We start from the raw sequence: 21,143 nt of genomic DNA on the forward strand, positions 1-21,143 counted from the left end.
CCAGACTAGTCCTCTTCGGGGCGGAATAAACAAACGGAATATCCACTGCTGGTTTGATGCAGGAGACGGGGGCCAATGTCAACATTCCCTCACAACACACGGCGCACTTTGACCACCTCTCTTGCTGGGAATTACTCGTCTTTCTCACTATTATCCGTACCTTGCCATTTCTGCCATTCTGCAGGCATCTTCCTCATCTCTCACCCTCGCACACCATCCATCACAACTTGAACCCACATCAGACAGAACACAGACTCTCGGTTGGTCTCTCCTCTCTCCTCTCACATCTTTTGATATCTTTCTCGCAGAAAACGAGACACACTCGATCTAATCCTGTCCAATCCAGATCATCCAACCCGCCTCCTCCGCATCCACTCCCAGCCGTCCATCCACCCACAAAGACACTGATCCCAGTCTCCAGTCCCACTTGGATCCAAGATACCAGTCCAGAGTCTCAAGAGGACACACTCGCACACTCTCACACACAACAGACAGTCAGACACACAACAGACACACGCTCACAACATTTCACCCCTTGCCCCGGCAACCCTTCGCAACCCTCGTTTTCTGCAGGACTGCATTCGCTCGCCGCTTGCTCTGCTGCTCGGTCCAACCATCACCCCCCAAACCCCCCGTCTTCAAAACCCAATCCGCATCGCACATCTCCAACGACCCTCTTCTCCCTCCTTCTTCTCTCCTCTCCATCCATCTTCAAAGCTTCAATCGCCCTTTTTGCCCAACTTCACCCTTCTGTCGGCACACCCCCTTTCCTCCAAATCCAAAAGAGAAGAGAAAAGCAGAAGCGCGTGTCACTCGAACGACCGGCTTCTTCCACCTTTTTCTTCCCCTTTGTTTTTCTAGGAAAACGAAGCAAGAGGATACTCTTCTTTGCCTTCCTCACTTCAGGAACGCTTAGAAGATTCTCCTCTCTGCGCCCCCAGAGCCGCCAATCTGGATTTTGAAGCTCGTGTCCCCGTCCCCTTTAGCGTCTTTCCCTCCACCTACAAGGAGAGTGAGACACAAACCCAGACCCAAACAGTCACTCAGACACATCAAGAGCTTGAGATCAAACTTCCCGAGAAGAAGCCCAACAAGCCCGGACGGGAGGAAAGTCAATACTCTTCCTTCACCACCATCGCCGAGTCGAAGCCGCAGCCGCCGCAGCAGCAAAAGCCGCAGCAGCAGCAGCAGCCTCTTCCCCCTCGGAAAGAGCAGCACCGCTACGAAGAAGAGGTCCGCATCGAAGAACACTACCACCGTCCCGGTGTCCACTACGAGTCCCACAACTACCGTGAGGAGTACCGGTATGTTTTGGTCTTTCTCTATCCGTTCTCTGTCTATCTGTCCATCACTCTCTCTTCCTCTCTCTGCCCAACCCTCTCTCTCTCTACCTGCGGCCGGATGTGCCCATGACAGCTTATGTATGGCATGGCATCGATCGATTCATCCAGCCCCCTCACTCCCGCTTCCCTCTTCCCATGCAACCTCAAAACAACACATACCCACTCGCGTCACTCCGGTCACCGCCCCTTCTCCTCCCCTTGGCAACCGTCTCTCACCTACCTACCCATCTTCCTCCTCCTTCTTCCACACACCCCTACCTCTCCTCCCACTGGGCACCCCGGCTCGGGACCGCTTCAGCTCGGGCCCCGGTATTTCGCCAAATTTCCCTCCTTGCCCATTACGAGCCGCCAGTCATGGACCCTGGACGCCTCCTCCCGGCCCCCCTAGTCCCATGTTGGCCAAGTAACCACTTGTCACGTCAAATATGTCAACCGGAGCGAAAAAGCTTCCCCATCAAGCTCCCCCATCAAAACATCAACTGACTTCTCTCTTCTTTTCCTTCTATCCAGCCCTGCCCCTCCCGCTCCTGCTCCTGCTCCCTCTCAATACACCACTCAGCAAGAGTTCCACGACACTCGCATCCACCACCACGACACTCGCGTTGAGATCGACACCCGTCACCACGAGCACCTGGTAAACCCGATTGATAAAATCGAACGCCAGTACCGTCAACGCTTCCAGCCTACCTACCACAAGGAGGAAGTCACCGTCGAGACCTACCCGGCTCCTCACCACCACCACCACCACCACTCTCACTCCGACCACCACTCGGATCACCACTCCCACCACCAGCACTCCCACGTCGACGAGTACACCGTCGAGTCTGAGCGCCCCCGTCCTCAGCAGTACAAGGAAACCATCACGGTTACCGAAGAGACCATCGAGCCTACTCACGTCTCCAAGCCCCAACACAAGTCTTCCAAGATGGGTTACTACGACGACGATGGTAAGTCGAGAAATCCCCCTCCCCAGTGCTCTGCTTGACCCCCTTTTGTGCGTGCGTGCGTGTGCTTGCTGGCTTGTCTGTCCGTCCAATGCTTGTTGGGCTTTGTGTGTCTGCGCGTGTGTGTGTTTTGGTTGCGCCGTTCGTCCCCCCAATCTATGGACCGACACTGAAGGGTGCTCGCACCACCAGGCCACTACCATTCTTTCCGTCAAGGCCTTCACAAGCTGGCGGACAAGATTGCTCACCCCCATCATCACCACCATCATCATCATGGTCATGCTGACCGTTACGAAGTCTCCGAGGTTCGCGCCGCTTCCGCCCCCCGCCGCCAGTCTTCCGGCTCTGGCTCCGGTGCCCCTCGCATTCCCAACACCGTCACCATCCCCTGCCACCACATCCGCCTCGGCGACTTCTTGATGCTCCAGGGCCGTCCCTGCCAGGTCATCAAGATCTCCACCTCCGCCGCCACCGGCCAGTACCGCTACCTCGGTGTCGACCTCTTCACCAAGCAGCTCCACGAGGAGTCCTCCTTCATCGCCAACCCCGCCCCCAGCGTCGTTGTCCAGACCATGCTCGGCCCCGTCTTCAAGCAGTACCGCGTCCTCGACCTCTCCGATGGTCACGTCACTGCCATGACCGAGACCGGCGACGTCAAGCAGGGCCTGCCCGTCATTGACCAGTCCGACCTCTGGTCCCGCCTCAACAACGCCTTCGAGTCCGGCCGTGGCTCCGTCCGCGTCCTTGTCCTCAACGATGCTGGCCGTGAGCTCGCCGTCGACGTCAAGGTCATCCACGGCTCCCGTCTGTAAGCGTATCACGCTATGTCAATGGTTTATCTAGCAAACATGTCATGTACGAATTACAGATGATCAGATGTAATGGAAGAAATTGAAGTCGATTTTTGGATAAAAACAGAACGGATAAAGGATCCAGGAGTCTTTTACGTAGATATGTAGCTCTGTATATGATCTGTAATCCATATGTTGGGTACTACACTATACTGTCTCAAATATGCTCCCTGTGATCTTTGTCATGCTCTGTGCTCTTGTTTTCGTTTCTCAAGAAGTGCCTTACTAACTCTTACATATACTTGGTATAACCCAAGCTCAGCACAGGGGCTTCTAGCAGCACACCAGACCTCTGTCAGGCTTCTGACCAAGCCTTTGGGACGAGGAGTTGTGGTTGGAAGTGCGTGCTTGTCGTACAGCAAGGCATCTTCAGAGACATGCGCGAGTCGCTGCTCTCCCTCCTTACTGTCTCCCATCCAGTCATCAAGGGTACATGGACCAATTACTATGTTCATCCACTAAATCTCACACGCCTCCAGAGCGTTGTGTGATTCCTGTAGTGATGTTTACTCATGGGCAGCACATTACAGGCATCATTCGACCTCTCGATACACCACCTCATCATGAGAAGAATAGAAGTCATTGTGACCGTCATTGACCGTCAAAGTCGTGGCGTCGTCACCTGTCAATCATATCTTGGGAAATGCCTCAGTTGAACTTGCGAGTGTGGGAACGTTGCCTCTTTTTCAAGCCTATATCTATCCTGTGGCGGTAGGGACTCGAGTTGTGGTGAATGGATGAATGTTTTCGTATTTATTGTCAGAAGGCGAGTGTCGAAAGACTGGTGAATTTACCGTGTGGTTGCACAGAGGTCTGGGAAACCGCCACATGTGGTCCCCCCACCCTTTTAAGCCAGGACGTGAACACTTTTTGGATTTCATCAATCGTTCCCTCCGAGTAGGGCGGTTTAAAAGATCGTTATATAGACAAAGAAGGAGAGGAATATGAATCGTGGCGTGTTCGGTGGTGATGCTATCAAGCTCAATGATCGTGAACTCATGATCAACAGAGTCATACCTACGGGGACACAACGAATGCTCAAAGAGTGGTAGAGTTTCCTGGATTATAAAAGATGCCATGTTTCTATCCAAAATAGCCTCTTTATTCTTCAAAAACATCTCTGTACCCGGTAACGAAACTACCGAATCCCAAACGATAGTCATGGCTCCTAGTGATTTCAACACCCAGGTCCTTGCCGACCAGCCCTCCGAAATGATACGGGAATGCGACAAAGTGTTCAAATCCATCGTGAAGTATCCTGGCGAAATCCCTTATCACCTAGCGGGGATCATAGTCGACCATCTGTGGGTTCATTTTAGGAACTGGCTCGATAGGCACCTTAAGACGAACTGTGATCGACCTGAGCCTTTGTCCGGATTGAGAGCTATCGATGAGAGAATCTCAATGGGAGGTGAACGCGAGAAAGCTAACTTCGTCCACGACCTCAAAGTTCTCTACCACTATCTCGGGAAAAGTACATCACCGCACCAATCCTGATAGTAATGGTTTGGAATACTGACCGACCTAACCAAGTGGCATCAATACTCCTCCGTGGAGCTGAGAATCGGCTGAGGGGCGACGAAGCCACTCGAAAAGATCCCTTGCCGCTAGGCTCACCGATCGAGATAGACTACGACATCAGGCTGGGTCCACGATCTGACCTCGGCTGGTACATGTTCTTCGGTATTCCGATGCGCCTCTTGCTCCTCGAGTCCGCTTCTTTCGTGTTCTCTGAGAAGAGTGATGAGGCAGCCGATGCTTACCTAGCGGAGACTGTGAGCAAAGGTGCCATAGGGGGTGGATTGATAAACCAGCATATTCACTGAACCAGTCCTGCGAAAAGTTCGGTTCCCGGAAGTCCAAGCCTCCATCTCCTTTTTCTCCTTGGTTCGGCAGAGAGAAGTGGATGGAACGACAGTCGCTGCTTTCTAAAGGAGGAGACAGCGATACCAACGGGCTTTTTCGAATCAGCTGCCAGGAAACCATCGTCGGCCTTGGGAAAGTACGGGTACTATCGCGACTTGGGAAACACAGTGGAACACTGGTAATTGCGAGGAATGCGACTATTGCTTTTGGCTGGTTTACCTAGACCAGGCAGCTCCGGAAAAGAATTCTTCACTTATCTCAGAATCAATCGTGGTATATGAACGTGTATGATGCGGGCTCCCCGATTACCTGTCTTCTTACGTATTCAACATCAGAGTCGGTTTCCAATGCCTACGCGATGGCCTCGCGTTTTTACTTGACGGCCAGTGTAGTTTCCATCAACGGACAGGGAGGAATCGTTGAATCCGGCTACGCATATGTCATCGACGACTGGGAGTGGATATAGCGTGGCGGAAACGCTACTATATTTGTCGTGGAGAAAGAAGAGACTAAGCGAGTCGGCGCACATGAGCTTGAAAGAAGCGCAAGAGAGGCATTGAACAAGGGAAGATTTGTCTCACGTCTATTTGGCTTTGGGATATCCTCTAGTCCAATTAGGAGCACTTCGGTACACTGCCAATATGTGAAATAGGGGGAAAGTTCGCATCTCCCTTCAGATACGGTTGCCGTACAATCATCATCCATCTCAGGTTGTTCATATTGGATGATCATATTTAGATCAACAAACCCTTCAGGCTTGTGACGCCCAGGTCGTCTTATTCTTCTCCGCGAAGTCACAAAATCGTGATGGGCGTTTCCCTGTCAACTCGACAACAACGCTGTTCATCCGGTCCTCACTCCCGTTTTTGATAGCCAAGTCTGCGTTGCCTAGCATCTCCGCAATGTGCGTAGGTAGACCTTGTCGAACATAGTAATCCACAAGCTCGTCAACTGAGAGGTTCTTGTGCGTGATCTCGCGGCCGAGAGTTTTGGAAAGGACCTCGGCGATCTGTATACCATCGTTACTCCTACTGCGAGAAGGTCTAGTTAGACGACTGCACTTACATCGCCGTAGCTGAGTAGCTCGGGCCCAAGAATCAAATACTCGTCGTTTGGAGCACTCTTTTGGGTAAGTAGCTGGAAAGCACACGCAGCAATATCCTCTGTCGCAACCCAGGGAATCCTCCCGTCCCCGGTGGCAGAGTAGATAACACCTTCTTTCACAATAGAGCCGCGGTAGTTTTCTAATTCCGCAAAGTTCTCTGTCCAGTGATCAGCAATAGCACTTCCCCAGATCTTCCCTAGGAATAGGCGCGCACTTACGTTGGAACCATGTCGGTCTGATCGCTGCCCATTCCACTTCGCCCTTCTCACCAAGTTGCTTCAGATAGGCATGAGGTCGGCCCATCCCCTGACTATTGATATCCGGCTCGACCGGACTCCCGCTCAGCAGAACGAATCGCTTCACATGTCCCTTGAGTCGCGCCTGATCAATGAACAACTCCACCGGCGGCAAAGGACCCCCTGGTGGCGCCACCAGAAATACGCTCGTCGCGCCAACTTCCAGAACCGTGTTCCATGTCTTCTTATCGTCCCAGTCGAAGGCGATCGGTTTGATGTTCTCGGCGCCCGCCTCTGTCGTTGCCGACCCTTTGCGGGAGGCTTGATAGACCTGGACTGACGTCGCCGCAAACAGCTTGGTGAGCTGTCGGCCAACTTTACCAGTTCCACCAATGATCAACACTATTTTCGGGCGATCTCTCTCCATTGCTGCGCTTGCCAGATTGCCGTTTGATATTACTTGAACTGATTCCAATCATTTAGTATAACGAAAGAAAGGGGAGAAAAACTACATCGCTGTAACGTGAACTGCTTCGATTACCCTACGGAGCTAAGAGTTAAAAGCCGCTGCGGACTTAAGATCCGACTAGATGCTACGACCCGTACAAAGATGACAGTCAACCGACCCACTCGGACGCAAGTCGTTCGTATTGATTGATTGATTGATTTTGTCTCATTTGGTTTTGGCCGCTTCATTCAACAGCTATACCCAGATAACAAGGTTTAGCTTGTGGGACACATCTGTGGACAGCGCTTGTCAAGCGGCACCATAATTTCTCGGTACACTACACATCCCTCAGTAGGGCTTTGAGTGCCTGTCATCGTTGTCACCGCCATCATACCCAGAATGAACTCAGTCATGGCCAGGAAAGGCCCGGGAGAAACCCCCAGCTGAGCTCTCCAGAGAGAACCTTCAAAGACTCATGTTGGCCATCAAACCTCCACGCAAGAGCTCTCCGAAGATATCGGTATACTGTGGTGTTGAGATCCAGACCTTGGCACGTCTGTACTCATTAGACTTTCATCCCATGATCTCCATCGACATTGCTCCAGCAACTGTTCAAGAGCGCAGTTGCGCTTCGCTTTCTCTATGTGAGCCCTCGTCTGCTCCGCGTAATGGCGTTGTATACCCACATCCGGATTAATTGTACTTTGGAGGTAGGTAACTATATGCTGCCGCAACGTCGTGAGTGCTTAACTATTGCAATCTGGCAGCGCCATGTACTCGACACGTATGAGCCCATGAGAACCCTCCAAGAATGGCTGTGGAAGAATCTTCTGGCGGCATCGAATAGAAGAAAGTACCAAGCCTACGATGCGCCGCCTTCATAGCTGCCAGGTTCATGTGCTCCTTGACGAAAGCCACTGAACAGGCGACCTTGTTCGCTTCGAATGGATCATGAGACTGGTGCCAAATTCATACATGCCGTCCTCATCAACAGCAACACCAGCCCAATGGGAGCTATGCCTCTGTGGCCTCTTTCAGCTACTGCAGGTGAGGCTTCCGTCAAGGTAACCTCTCTCAATGGTGGTCTTGCCGCCGCGCAGAGTCCACGATCTTTCGTTGATCCCTCTGTTCAAGCTCGGGTTGAACATGTTTACGCGTGCTCAAAGACTATTTATTCTGAATCACGTAACACATCTTCGTATCGCTATCATTGGTGATGCTTCATGGAATCGCGGTAAAGCAGTTATAGTATGGGTTGGTCATGCGCATCTCGACAAAATATGCTGCCATCAGAAGTCTCTCGAAACCCAGTTGCATTTCTGTCCTCTGACGTGTTGTGGCCCGGTCCATGGTCGTACGAAAATCTTGAATGGACTGGGTAAACCGCCACATAGGATGCCGCCCTATACACAAATCCGAAAGTAAACGTGTATGTACTACATCAGCCTTCACAAGGGTTCACTCACTGGTGACTGTTCGGGGAGAGCCAACAAGAACCTCCTCCATCAACCGGCGAAGATACAGTGGCTCTTTTAGATGATTGCCGAGAAGTCATTGAACAGATCTTCGAACGCACTGCGGCTTACCCTGAGGATTGGTACACATATGCCCCCATGTGGCTGGTCTTGAGGGCGCGAAAGACTCAATACGAAGACAAGTGCAACATACTCGAGAAGGCGAGATTGGAGTACGTTATAACCGATTTCAAAAAAGGTAATATAGTGCCAATTTTAAAAAGCAATATTAGAAAGATTGCTGATTGAGGTAATGCAGTGAGAGACATACTCACGGGAGCAGCCAATAACAGGGAAAAGGTCGAACGCGAGGATATGCCAGGTCACAATTCAGAGTTATATCAATCGCTAAAAAAAATCGAAATGAATCTTGGGGAAGGCTCACCTATGTCCCTCGCCGACAGAGGCATTACCTTTAAGGATGACTCGTCGATGTCCCTCGCCAATTTCAGTCCCTAGATCAGCCCCGCAGATATAAATGTCGTCTGTTGTCTAAGGGGAAGATTGTTGCATCTCAGAATGCACGGAAATTGGGGGAAACAGGCACACGACAAACAGAGCTACTACGAAGAATGGGGCGCTTTCCGGCTCGTTCATTTGGCCAGAAGGTTTCTGGACAGATTTTACCACAGATGTGGCTCACCTTGTCGTTCATTCAACAAATAGCTATAACTATTGGGCTCTGAAAAAGGAAGAAGAAAAACATCATAAATATTGAAGAATACAGCATGATTATCAAATAATATGTTCCGCTCATGAGAAAAAGACGCATCGAGATGTCACACTGGACGCCGGATGCAGGAAAGGGCTCGCGAAACGGGATGTCGCATCTTGCAGGCTTTCTCCTCAACAATCAACAATCGAGCATCCTTCATAAATCAAGTAATTCCCTCTATTATATAAGAGTGAGGTATGTACTGACAGAAGTCCCAGCGCCCAGCGCCCATTTTTTTTTTGGGGGGGGGGGGGGGGGGTGTCCGCGCATGTTTAGGTGTAGACCGCTTAGAATAGTTATTGCCACCATGGTTCAGGGACTTGATGAGCTCCGTCAATTATTCGGCTCAAGCCACTCGATCAGGATGACAGATCATCGACCTTGTGACTTTAGCCAAACCTTGCCATCTTCCTGTCAGATGCTTCTCTTCTGGGTAAATTAGGAGTAAGGCATTGAACGAGCATGCTCGCGACACAATACGGCGCCCCGTGCATTCATGAGCGATTAAAAGTACGGAGTAGCGCGCACTATACTCTTGCATCATGCATTAGTATTCGCGAAAGTCATGTCGATACAACAACACGCCTGAAGCTTTCGAGAAAGCAACTCACAAAGGCCCGGGCGGTTGTAGCTTTTGGACCCTCTTTTCCCGACCCGAGCCCGGACCTCCCGTGCAGGGTGGGGTCCCGGGTCGCGGCATATAGATTTGGCTTACCCCGTCTCTCATGCTCTTTGCTTTTGTCTTTTATCTGCCTCCTAACGCTACAACAAGAAGCGTCTGATTTGGGATATTCTTCTAGTTGTACGTGCCGACGATGTCAAAATTGACATGGCACCCAGTGTCTAAGGTACTCGTCGCCGGCTCTGGAGAGCGGAAGGACCTAAGCATAAGGCAAGGTAGTAGCTGGTAGCTCGCAGCTGAAGACAGGTGAGTAAACATAACGCTTAAATCAGAAATTCCTCCTTTGGAAATTGCAGAGCAACATCGCATGCAAGTATAATAACCCCCGTTGATGCTTTCTGGCAATTCTACGGAGGGCATTACGAGGAGCACTACCTTCAGCGCGGCAAGAGACCGCGCAAGTTCATTTAAGTACTGTAGGTGCCGATGCATGTCGTCACGACTAGAAAGCGCCATACAACTACTTGCCGCTTTGAGTGAACTGGGAAGAATTTCTCGGCATATGTATGGCCACGACGGTGATTCTCCGGCTCGGCGTAGCCCTCCCGGCTCATATCGGGGCCTAGGCCTGGGGGTTGGTTCATCGGGACGGTCCCTGTAGCGAGCCCCACCCAACACCAAAAGGGCCGCTGAGAGCGATGCTAAAGATGTGCCCATAGGTATCAAGGCATAATTCCCACAGATGCGGTTTTCCATAAATTTTTTTGAGAAGGGACAGAAAACGCTTTCGCTTTCGATTTTAGGGGTGTCCAGCATTCAAACCCCCCAGACCTCACCTCCCCTCCTTTCCACTGGACCGGTGCCTAAGAACTTATATGATGTGCACCCCTAATACCCACTAGGTCAGCCTCCATAGCCTCTTTCTGTTGTAAGACTGCAAACGAAAAGCAGAGACAGTGATTTGAGTGTGTCTTCGGGCTGATGGTTTACATATCCCAGGAGGAAACTCCTATGATGTTCTGGGTTTCTTTATCGCGTGCTTGTGACAGTGCCACATGACGTTCAGATTCAAATCATCAGGTACACCACCAGCCGTCCCCTCAATCGTGTACCCGCATCTGTTCGACTGCATCCCACTGAGTCACCAACTCTGGAGCAATGACTTTGAGGAAACTACGCCTCGATTTTCGTCATACTCTTGACCTCTTGAACAGTGAACGTTGGCCCTTGGTTGAAGGACAAAGGATTAGGAAACCGCCACAGGCGGCTCTGGCCAGTGCAAGGACGTTTTGAGATTCGACCAATTTCCAAAAGACTGAACGTACACATACCTAGGTAGACAAAGGATAAGAATAAAAGTTCGGTTCGTTGAGGGTTCAGTCTGTTCTATCGGTGCTGCCACCTTGCTGCCAGGTTCATACAATCTCTTTGTGTGAAGCATCTCCAGGCCGATGCAATGAGGAGGGCTTCTGGCCTACTTATAGGTCACTCTTGCTTCCTTCGCATTTTGCCCGACCCATTTACACGTATTTTCAAAGTTCAACTATCGTCATCACTTCGTTCCATATTCACGGCGAGTATGGACCAGGAGAGACCGATTGACTCGGTAACAAAACTGGTGGAAGAATGCGAGCAATTTCATACCATATACAAGCTCAGATTGGGCTTGGTAGCATTTCTCGAAGTTAGATATACGGCTGGGACTCAGATTGAATCCTGGCCGGCGATCCAAAAGAGAATCAAGATATGGCGAGAAAGGGGGCTACTACATGTAGGTTCATTCAGACCCAAGGTAGAAGATGCACTTAAAGCGTTGGAGCTTTTTGCATCAATCCTCCGAAAAGGTGAGTCTTTAGCACTTCCAAAGTCACCAGCTTACAGAAGTGCTGATCTGGGTAAAATAGTGTTTAATGAGCTCCTAAAACTTGGGCTCCACGACCCCGCACCGCAGAAGACGATTGAAGAGTCGAAAAAGCTTGTGGGTGCTGGGGACCATCTTCTGAAATTATTTCCCTCTTCCAATACAGAAGAGAATGACCTCCTGACCAATTCTGAACGTCAACTTGTCCTATACTCTCGCAACGACCAACTCTCCGAAGACTGATTTGCCATCTCGATGTACTTGGGAAATGATCACTGCATCCAATATCCCAACGCAACTAGGCTTAAAGAAGGTGATTCGGAACTCAGAGTTGCGGTACTTGTTCAGCTCGTCACATAGCTCGTCACACTGTGGTCGCGGCCTGGATGGAGTATGTCAAAGTCAGCGAAGGGACTCTCCGGGTGGCCAACTTCGATGGCGGTCAGCCACCTAACATCAAGGCATGTCTACTTTAACACCTTATATCGACCGTACGCTCTCATTATTACCCCGCAAATAACCAATGCTTGGTATTCAAGATTGAATGCGTATACTTTACGGATAATTACGGCCGGTCAAGTAGAAAATAAAAGGTAACCACAGTAATTACCCCATAAGTGCCTTATCATTTTAAAGTGCGTGAGGCGATTCGTGACTGTAAGGTAGTTTGATCTGTGGGAAGTAGTTGAGACAACGACTAATGAGACAGGACGAAGAATTCCCGTGATCATCTCAGCAAACGTAAAGAAAACACACTGGCGGAGTCGAGATTTCTCGCATCGACAAACGAGCTCTCTCCGAGACTGTAGCTGGGGCCGGGTATGGAGGCGCAAGTTGCCCGCGTATCCATAGATCCTGGTGCAGTGGACACACTCGAGCTTTATCCGAGGAGAGGAAGCGAATCATCATCAAGATTACCTCGTATGCCAACATTGTAATGGAATCCGCAGTCGTTGTCGATATCGAAGAGCAGAAGGAGGTCGAAATGTTCAAAGCAAGCTAGCAGATCGCTTATAAGTAAAGGTAGAGCCCTTGGTAGCGAATCTACAGTTCGTAACTGTTGAGAAACGTGAAATATAAGTATCGGATTGGAAGTCTAATTTGACCGCGGCATATAGCCGACTACGCAGGGGCTAATTAGGGGCCCTATTTATAATTATTATAGCTAGCCTAACTTACGGTTAGAACCTCTTTTTTATACTTATTACGTAAATATTTATATAGTTTAATTAATCTCTTCGTTAACTATAGTTCGAACTAACTATTTTATAATAGGGATATTAATACTAATTAGTAATTAAATTCTATTATTATAGATCGGTAAGGTATTTTGTTATATAAAAAAGACGACCTTTTAATATTATATAGGATAAGAGATTTATACTAATTAACCTTATAGAAATTAACGAAAAAAGAGGTAATTCTTAAATACCGCACGGAATTAAGTAATCGTAGCCCTTTATTATTTATAAGAGGTCGACGTTTATTATATTAAACTACGTTAATTAATAGAACTATTTAAATAACTAGCCTTTTACCGTTACTCTAAGTAGCTTTTTTATTAAATAACTTTTTTATAGCTAGCCCGTAATTAAAAATTAATTAGTTAAATTAGTAAAAAGAAATACTTATATAACGACTACTTACCTAATTAATTAATATAACGAACGAGCTTAATAATATAATCTAAAAAAGTACCGTGCGATTAAAAAAGGGGATTTTTAAATATAAATATTCTTACTTAGTAATAAAGGTAACCCTATAAGAGTTATTAAGCTAAGAGATTTATAATATATAAAAAAGTCTATTATTACGAGGATTTTATAAGTATAATTTTAAGCCTATAATCTAAATAACTTCTTTATAACTCTTTTAACTACCCCCCGGGTATTATTTAGGAATATAATATAAAAAATAGTCTAAAAAAAAAAAGGGATTTAGAGGTCCTAATAATATCGAATTAAGAGTATTACGGACCTTGGAGATTAATTTAAAAAAAAAAGTAGCTATTCTAAAATAATCCTACAACCTCCCGCTAGAGTTATTATTAACCTAAAAAAAGGCTAAAAAGATAAAGATTTAAAAAGAAAAAAAAAATCCTTTAGAAAGCTACTAAAAAGCTTCTTTTTATACTAGCTCCCGGTATAAGATTATTAATTTTAAAAAATTAACCAAGTAATAAAAGGGATTATTAATAAATAATAATTACTTAACTATAATTAAGTTACGAAAAAAACTACTTAAAAAATATAAAATAGGGTACCGAGAGGTTATAAAAAATAAGATTTTTAAGGTATTTAACCTTATTATATATAAATAATAAGTAGGTATTTTTAATAAGTCTTTAAAATTTATAATTTTATAAAAAAGAGGGCTTAATTTCGTTAACTATACTTAACGGCTTATACGGTTCTTAATAGCTTATATAGCTCCTTTACGAGCTACTTAGCGTTTATTTTTAATTATTTTTATAAAATACTACTTTAAAAGAGGTAAGTTAAAAAAAGAAGCTATTTAGAAATTATAAAAAATACGAGGCTTAAGAAGTTAGAAATATATAGGATAGCGGAAATCGGTAACTAATAAAGATCCTAAGATTAATTACTATATCTTCTTATAATAATATAAACGTCTATTATTATTATTATAAAAAGGAATTATTAAAACCTACCCTTTTATATTAAATAAAAAAGAGGATTTTAATAAGTATAATAACTAGCGATTTAAAAGGGTAGTAATAATTATTAAAAATAATAAAAACGAGAGTAGTAATAAGACGGTAAGAGAAAGCGGGAATCTCTTAGATTTTAATAAATTCGTTAAGTAATAAAAGTACGGATTTATTATAATTAGCGCGCGGATTAGATATATCCTTATTAAAATTAAATACGTTAATAATTACTAATATAAGTATAAGTTAGAGTACGACCCTTAGCGAGTTAAGGTAAAAAAGAAGAGGATAAAACCCGATTTTAAATAGAATCTTAATCCCTTATAAGTAAGTAAATATTAACCCGGATTATTAGGGGACGTAGATATATAGAATTGCGGATTAGCTTAATAATAAGTAAATTAATATAATATTAATCTATTTAACTAAGGTTTATAAAAAAAAGGGGTTATAGGGGTAACCCCTATTTTATAAGATCGTAAATAACCTTAGTTATTAGCTAAACGAATAGTTCGTAAGCGTAAGCTTAAGAATTATAAAAGTAGTTAATAAATTCCTTTATAGGCGAGGGGTATTACTAGCGTAATTATAATTACGAGAGCTATATAAAATACTAATAGTAATAATTATAAAAGAGGAATTCGTACTATAGAACTAAGTATAAGTTAATAGAGCGTATAATCGTTTTAACGAATTTAAAAAAAGGGTAAACAACTTAGATTTCCTTTTTATAATTACTAATAAAAATCTATTATTATAAAAGGATATACCGGGGCAAAATATAGTACTAAAAGTATAATAATTAATAATTCTACTTATTTCGATCTATAACTTATTACCGCTACTAATATAAAATTTAGCACCGATTAGCTAATAAAAAAAGAGGTAAACGACCCGAAGTTATTAATAATACGTAGTAACGTAGGGATCGTATATAAATACTAAAAATTTAATAATAAATACGAGGTAATTTATAAACCTTAAAAAGATCTTTTTAAAAAAGAAATTATACTCTAGGGGGAAGTATAAGGTCTTATAAAAAACCCTAACGATATTTTATAATTATTATAAAAAAGTTAGAATTAGGGAATACTAATACTATTTAGTAATTAATATTCTAGCACGTATAGCTTTAACGAGGTAATGCGGGATATTCTTATAAAGAATATAAAAAGTGAATATTCATATAGAAGCAAGAATATATGAATATAGGGGATATAAGCGTATATAAAAGAGGTTTTTGTAGTAAAGAGAGTAATATAGTTAAATTACTATATGAGAAGTTGCTTGCTTAACGAAAGGTCTAGGTAGGCAAATACACGCCTATATATAGGCATAAAAACCTCCTACTAGAATATTCCATTGCTTATTAATTATGATATAATTAATAAGCGTATACGTAAGTGAATGCGTAATCGTAGTACGTAATTCCGCCTCGAGTAAATTCCAGATTATTCAGTTACTTTCCAGTACTTTCCATTGCTCACGTAAGCTTATATAAGCAGTATTGCTTACATAATCAATACCTATAATAATCTACAGAAATCGTAGATTAATATGGTATATAGTTTGCTTACGTAATATTGATAATAAGGCGAATAATAAGGTAAACAAAGTTACCTTCGTAACAAATATCGTACTCGTAAGTAAAGCCTCTAATTATTATTATAAAGTAGTACGTAATCTCGATTAAAACGACTTTTTTAATATAATTAACGTAATCCGAAGCCGCTTCGAGACTTATAATAAGAACTTAGAGCTCTTATCTAAGCTATAAGCGATTTTTTTTATATTTATAGCTAGGATAATAGAGGGTAAATTATAAGTAAAGATCTTTAAAAAGCTTATTAATCGAATCGATAAGCTAGTAAAAACCTAGCTAAATAAGGGGATAAATAAGTAAAAAGTTAGATATTTTTATACTATAGTTTAGCGTATATTAAAAGTAAAAATAACCTTATACTAAGTACTTAAAGACTACGAGACGCTCTACTCGAGGCTAAGATCTAGCTTTAATATTAAAATAAAAATGCTATACTAAACCTATTTCTAAGTATATAATAGCCCTTATTAATAATATTAAATTAATTAAATATATAATAAAAAAAGAAAAGAGGCTAAATACGGTAATTATTAATAAGGAGGCCTAGATTTGTTAAATAAGTAGAGATTTAATTTATAGGTAGGGTAATAGAAGAGGTAATACTATATTTATAAAAAAAAAAGATATTAGTTAAGTAATTACTCTAAGGAAGAGCGTATTAAATTATATAAATAATATAAAAAGTTAAGGGTAGTAAATAGTAAAACTAGCCCTCGTTAGTTTAATTAATTCCTTGTTATATATAAGGGTAAATCTGGGGGTACGGAACTTAATAACGGTAGCTAAAGTAGCGGTTTAAAGTATATACCCTTTATAAAAGATTCGGAAAATAAGGAAGATCTTACCCCCTATATTAACGAATTAGATTATAACAAAATTAATAATATTAACTACTCTTTTTTTACCTTATTAGCCTCTAGAGGATATATAAAGCTAAACGAATAGAGGGTAATAAAAGCTTTTAATAAGTAGGCTTTTATTTATAAATAATAAGGGAAAGTCCCTTAGATAATAAATACGGAGGCGGCCAAAAGGGCGAATTTAATAGGGCCGAAGCCTATTTTTTTAATAATTAAAAAGAAGACGCTATTTTTCTTAATATTTAAAAAGAAAGAATATAGTACTAAATAAATCTAAGGGTAGCTAGAGGGGTCCTTTTTATATTACTTAGATCCCTCGAATACTAAGCTCGTATAAGTATTTTATATAAGTAAAAAGTACGGCCTAGATAATTTCTATAAGATTATCCTAAATATTAAGGTATTATAATAGTTAACTAGAGGAAAAGGGTAATTCTAAGCGCTATAAAAGATCGCGTTAGTAATACTTAATACGTTAATAATAAGTATTATAAAAATTAGTTTTAGCTTAGGTAAGGAAATCGTCGCCCTAAGTATAGTAAAAATAAAAATATACTTCGGAACGATAACTTTTTATATTTTACTTATTAATACCCTATTTCTCTTATATTTAAAAAATATAGATCGACTAGATATTATATTTAATAATACGAGGAATAGAATCTTTAGTAATAAGTACTTTAAGATAATCGAACGATAATAAGAGTATATATTTATAAAGCTTATTAATAATACGAAGTTAATTAATTACTTAATAAAAAGTAAGCTTAGAAAACTATACTAGTGATTTGGGTACCCGTTAGTTACGAGGCTATATAACTTTTTAAAATAATTAAATAATAATAATATCAAAATAGGGGCGTTAGAGTAGTTAATAAAAGTATATTATTAATACTAAATAAATGCGCAGAGCCTACGTAAATTTAAGTTTAAATTGCGTAATAAGCTTAACTTTAACTAGGAAATCGTCGTTAATATCTTTTACTTAAATAGTCGGCTAGTACTATATATAATCGACGTAACTATATCTTTCTAAATAAGGCAATTCTTTTAGGATCTATAAATAAAAATAGTATAAGTAGCCTTACGAAAAAGCTAGATTAATATATACTAAGGACCGCTAAACGGTATTAGAACTAATGCTAGTACTAGCTTTAAGTTAATAGAATTTAGGGATAATACGACGGCTTATAGTATATAGCTAAAAGTCGTACCCGTTAAAGCGTACTATAGTATTAAAAAGGTAAAAAGGGCATATTAATAGTTAAAAAGGGCGTTTAAAATTATTAAAAAGGAAAATCCGGATTCTATTAATAACGAATACCTCTAAATAGTACTTAAATACTATAATAATACTATAGGGCCTAACGGACTTATACTAACGCTATTAATATTTAGAGTATATTTAAAAACGACCTTAGCCTCGTTACTATTACTAAGTATAAGCTAACGAGCCCGAGTAGTTAAAAAAGTAATACGGGTATTACGTAAGGTAAGCATAAGAAGGTAAGTTAATAAGGTAATTATTATACGTAATAAGCCCGATATAAAGAGTAATCTAAATATACTACTAAATTTAAATATATAAATATAATACGAAATTACCTAATAGTAGGCTAGGTTATATAAATTAATTTCTATTAACGAGCGCTCTTATATAGTTATAAGAAATCGTAACTAGCTACTTAAAATATTAATTATAATAATTAAACCGTATTATATAGATCCTAACGAGGTAATTTCTAACCTATAAAAAAAAGAAGAGCTAAGGGAAACTATATAACCCGTAGTAAAGGTATAGGAAATTATCCTTAATAAAATCGTCGTAATAATATTAATAGATAATAAAAAAGAGGAAATTACTAAAAGGGCACTAATACTACTAATAAGACGTCGCAAAAGACTACGATAATAAGCCCTAACGTAGCAATTTATTACTAACAACGAGGTAATTAACACTTTTTATATAAAAAAAAAAAAAGCTAATTTCGAGCTAGTAATTAAACTACGTAAAGAAAATATAATTATAACTATTAAAAAGCCGTATAAAAGATTAGATCTTATTAAAATAAACACTCTTCGTAATTAAGGGGTCTATCGATTTATCTTATATAACCTAAAAAAACATATAAACCTCCGCATATTTAAATTACGAATAGTTCGTAAAATTAAAAAGAAAAAAACACCCTAGCTATATAAGAAATCTAAATACGTAATTTAGGGGTATAATAACGTTAAAAAAGTAACGCTACTTATATAATCGCCCACTATATAGCGCTATAACTAACGATTAATAATAGTACTAATAGTATTATTATAAAAAAAGGAATACGAGATTTAGAGCCGTAATATTACCTAGGCCTATACCTAATCGGCCATAGGGCTTATAAAAAAAATCCTAGCCTATTTACTAAAAGAAATAGCTAGTAAGTACTTAGAAAGTACGATTATTAAAGTACTTAAGCTACTATATAGGCTCGTAAAATTGGGTACTTATTAGTAAGCTACTTACTACGATTTTTATATTAATTAATTATTAATAGTTATTTCTATATATAACCCGTATTTACTAGTTACGGAGTACGAAAACGACTAATTTAGGATTATTAAAATATAAACCGATAATATATTAAGCCTATTTAATATTAATTTTATAAAAAAAGAGGATAAGGAGCTTTAAAAAGCAAGCTTCGTAATAAAGCTAAAAAAGGTCCTTATAATAAATACCCCCTTAGTATTTAATAGCGGGATTTTTATAATTAAAAAGGAAACCGTCGTTTTTTAGTAAAAGGGGTAGGGTAAGAAGATTAACCTTATTAATCCGAATATAATTAACGTTAAAAAGCGGTATAAGGCTAAGCTCGCATAAGGGGTATATATTATAAGTATTTATTAGCCCGAGGTAATTTTTAATTATATTAAAGTAGTATAAGCTATAGATCTAACCGAACGAGATATTAAAATACTTAATAAGTAGCTTAAGTAATAATAAACGAATCTCGATCGAAGTCTCGTTTATTACCTAATCGACTTTACGATTAATAAGCTCTACGTCTTTATTAATAAGTTATTTATAAATAATAACGACCTTATTTTATAATTAGGGTATATTATTATCCTAGTTAACGAGAGTATAGGTAAAAGTAAATTTATTATATATAATAATATAATCTATTACTTATTAATTAAAAATAAGCGGGTAATAAGAAGTATATTAATATTAGAGGTTTATAATATAGTTAACGGTATTAACCTCTCTTACGCGATTTTAATAACGCTAAAAAAGATTATTAATTAAATTAGCCTTTTACCTATTTTAATAATTATTTATACTAATTCTTATTTATTATACGAATACCTCGTTAAATTAGGAATAAAAAAAAAAGAAGCTTATAATTAATATTATAGCCTTTAAATAATCGTATAAAAAGCGCAAAATACTTAAGATCTGTTAGATTAATAATAAAAATAACCTCGTAAACGCTTTTATAAAAGTAGTACTAAATAAGGGATTAAAGTAATTCGTAAATAGTAGAAAAGTTACTATACGAATAGAGGGATAGGTTATATAAAAAGAGTAAAAAAAAGAGAGAAAAAGAGACGACTTAATAAACGGGCCCGAGGTTAAATTATACCTCTAACTATAATAGTTAAATTAATAAAAAAAAGAAAAAGTTAGTATTAAATTAGAAATCTAATTTAACTGCGGTATATAGCCGACTACGTAGGGGCTAATTAGGGGCCCTATTTATAATTATTATAGCTAGCCTAACCTATAGTTAGAACCTCCTTTTTATACTTACTACATAAATATTTATATAGTTTAATTAATCTCTTCGTTAACTACGGTTCGAACTAACTACCTTATAATAGGGATACTAATAAGTACTAATAGATAACGAAGAAGAGGAAATTACTAAAAGGGTACTAATATTACTAATAAGATATTATAAAAGACTACGATAGTAAGCCCTAACGCGGTAATTTATTATTAATAACGAGGTAATTAATACTTTTTATATAGTAAAAGAGAAAGCCGATTTTGAGCTAGTAGTTAAATTACGTAAAAAAGGCGTAATTGTAATTATTAAAAAGCCGTATAGGGGTTAAATCTTATTAAAATAAATACTCTTCGTAATTAAGGGGTCTATTGATTTATCTTATACGACTTAGAAAAATATATAAACCTCTATATATTTAAATTACGAATAGTTCGTGAGATTAAAAAGAAAGGAATACCCTAGTTATATAAGAAGTTTAAATACGTAATTTAAGGGTACGGTAATATTAAAAAAGCGACGCTATTTATATAATTACTTATTATATAGCGCTATAACTAACGATTAATAATAATACTAATAATATTACTATAAAAAAAGGGATATAAGATTTAGAGCCGTAATATTACCTAGGCCTATACCTAATTAGCTATAGGGCTTATAAAGAAAATCCTAGCCTATTTACTAAAAGAAATAGCTAATAAGTACTTAGAAAGTACGATTAT

The 21,143-nt window shown here is 40.5% G+C and overlaps 5 protein-coding genes across 5 annotated transcripts; 4 read left to right on the forward strand and 1 right to left on the reverse strand.

Moving 5' to 3' along the window:
• Positions 1-56: 56 nt before the first annotated feature.
• CLUP02_08513 (woronin body major protein) lies at positions 57-3,099 on the forward strand (the record flags this gene model as incomplete). The annotated part of the gene is made up of 5 exons (XM_049287502.1): positions 57-156; positions 1,247-1,304; positions 1,696-1,746; positions 1,803-2,290; positions 2,480-3,099. 5 exons carry the CDS (start codon positions 57-59, stop codon positions 3,097-3,099), a joined length of 1,317 nt encoding a protein of 438 aa, XP_049144645.1.
• A 1,116-nt stretch (positions 3,100-4,215) lies between these two features.
• On the forward strand, positions 4,216-4,964 carry CLUP02_08514 (uncharacterized protein; the record flags this gene model as incomplete). The annotated part of the gene is made up of 2 exons (XM_049287503.1): positions 4,216-4,612; positions 4,672-4,964. The coding sequence occupies 2 exons, from the start codon at positions 4,216-4,218 to the stop codon at positions 4,962-4,964; spliced, it is 690 nt and encodes a 229-aa protein (XP_049144646.1).
• Positions 4,965-5,755: 791 nt separating this feature from the next.
• On the reverse strand, positions 5,756-6,772 carry CLUP02_08515 (AFUA_2G17970 family ergot alkaloid biosynthesis protein; the record flags this gene model as incomplete). Its single annotated transcript, XM_049287504.1, has 3 exons — positions 5,756-6,013; positions 6,070-6,266; positions 6,328-6,772. 3 exons carry the CDS (start codon positions 6,770-6,772, stop codon positions 5,756-5,758), a joined length of 900 nt encoding a protein of 299 aa, XP_049144647.1.
• A 183-nt stretch (positions 6,773-6,955) lies between these two features.
• On the forward strand, positions 6,956-8,766 carry CLUP02_08516 (uncharacterized protein; the record flags this gene model as incomplete). Its single annotated transcript, XM_049287505.1, has 10 exons — positions 6,956-6,992; positions 7,097-7,144; positions 7,213-7,469; positions 7,561-7,646; positions 7,719-7,949; positions 8,043-8,124; positions 8,188-8,214; positions 8,278-8,480; positions 8,571-8,629; positions 8,687-8,766. 10 exons carry the CDS (start codon positions 6,956-6,958, stop codon positions 8,764-8,766), a joined length of 1,110 nt encoding a protein of 369 aa, XP_049144648.1.
• An 11,009-nt stretch (positions 8,767-19,775) lies between these two features.
• On the forward strand, positions 19,776-19,937 carry CLUP02_08517 (uncharacterized protein; the record flags this gene model as incomplete). Its single annotated transcript, XM_049287506.1, has 1 exon — positions 19,776-19,937. A coding segment is annotated over one exon (162 nt), but the record flags the coding sequence as incomplete, so codon positions are not given.
• Positions 19,938-21,143: the final 1,206 nt, after the last annotated feature.

The sequence above is a fragment of the Colletotrichum lupini genome, chromosome 4, assembly GCF_023278565.1.
Source record: "Colletotrichum lupini chromosome 4, complete sequence".
NCBI lineage: Eukaryota > Fungi > Ascomycota > Sordariomycetes > Glomerellales > Glomerellaceae > Colletotrichum > Colletotrichum lupini.